This window comes from Charadrius vociferus, unplaced genomic scaffold (assembly GCF_000708025.1).
Source record: "Charadrius vociferus isolate BGI_N301 unplaced genomic scaffold, ASM70802v2 scaffold266, whole genome shotgun sequence".
NCBI lineage: Eukaryota > Metazoa > Chordata > Aves > Charadriiformes > Charadriidae > Charadrius > Charadrius vociferus.
In genome coordinates, this window is record NW_009649114.1 from 725,145 (window position 1) to 726,323 (window position 1,179).

Sequence of the window (1,179 nt, forward strand, 5' to 3'; positions counted from 1 at the left end):
GGAATGCCCGTGGTGCAGCCATCCCTACTGCACGTTAAATGCAGAAGCACTACCTTGAAAGCATTTTCTTTAGCAAAATTTAAAATCAGGTCCCGTCTTTCTCGAGTTGTGTTGGTCGCATCAAACACCTACCAGAAAATGAATAAGTAGCAATGAGCAAGTTTATCTCAGGCTTTTAAAACAGCCCCAAATCATTTGGGATTACAATCAGGTCCCCAAACGCCCTGGGCGGCACCGAACTACCCAGATGTAAAACCATGCTTAGTCCAGAAAAGTCTTACAGCTATTTGCCCGCACTCCTCCAAGAGATAAGCCTTCACGTCTTCTAGAGCCACTAAGGCACATCGTCTGCAGGAGAGAAATGGGTATTATCAGAGGCGCTGGGAAGCGTTCAGACAGCAAAGCTTCTGACCCTCCGGGAAGAGATTTAAATATCTGCAGGACACCCACCCCTGCACCTTTCCAAGAGCCCTGGAGGCTTTGCAGAGATCAGAAGGCACCTGTATCTATAACCTATTTCACGTTTCCTTCATCATCGGCGCTTGCAGCCCTGCTCTCTGTGCCAGCCCGAAATCAAGGACTAAACTCCCACACACAGCCCCTCTGGCAGAGTCCCTACATGGGCTGCGCTACCTCCTCTCCTGCTTTCACGGGCATTAAATGCTGTTTTGTGCTCCTCTAACGCAGAGCTTGCCAAGCCCTGAGACTAACCAGACCCCCATGGGTGGGTTGAGCCCCCTGACGCCGACTTACTTGCGGATTTCCATGGCTTCCTTGTTATCGTGCCTGAAGAAGTCATAGGACTTGTAAGACTTCACCGCTTCCCGGCGATACACTCCTAAATTAAACACTTCACACACACACACAAAAGACGGGCGCGTGAGACCAACGGCATTTCGCCAGCAGATCTTAGAGCGCTTTCGGCCAAGGGCAGAGCCATCCCTGCGGCGGCTGCCACCCCCCCACCCCACCTCACACCCACCTTTGGTGGGCACCCCGATCCAGTTGAGGTAGCGGGTGAGCTTTTTGGAGACGTAGGTCTTGCCGCGGGCGGGCAGGCCGATCATCACGATCAGCGTCGGGGAGTTGGTCATGTAGGACGCCCATGCTGCAAAGAAACCCCCGGCGGGAGCATCAGCGGCACCGGAGAGCGGCGGGGGGGGGGGGGGGCAGCCCCAG

The 1,179-nt window shown here is 54.4% G+C and overlaps 1 protein-coding gene across 1 annotated transcript in view; it reads right to left on the minus strand.

Moving 5' to 3' along the window:
- The window catches only part of PFKFB2 (6-phosphofructo-2-kinase/fructose-2,6-biphosphatase 2), a 10,783-nt gene extending 9,683 nt beyond the window's left edge, over positions 1-1,100 (minus strand). Inside the window, exons 1-4 of the mRNA XM_009888202.1 lie at positions 983-1,100; positions 754-850; positions 282-348; positions 54-128 (exon numbers count right to left, since the gene is read on the minus strand). Of these exons, the coding sequence (XP_009886504.1) occupies positions 54-128; positions 282-348; positions 754-850; positions 983-1,094 (351 nt within the window). The 5' untranslated portion in view covers positions 1,095-1,100. The remainder of the gene's footprint in view (positions 1-53; positions 129-281; positions 349-753; positions 851-982) is intronic.
- Positions 1,101-1,179: the final 79 nt, after the last annotated feature.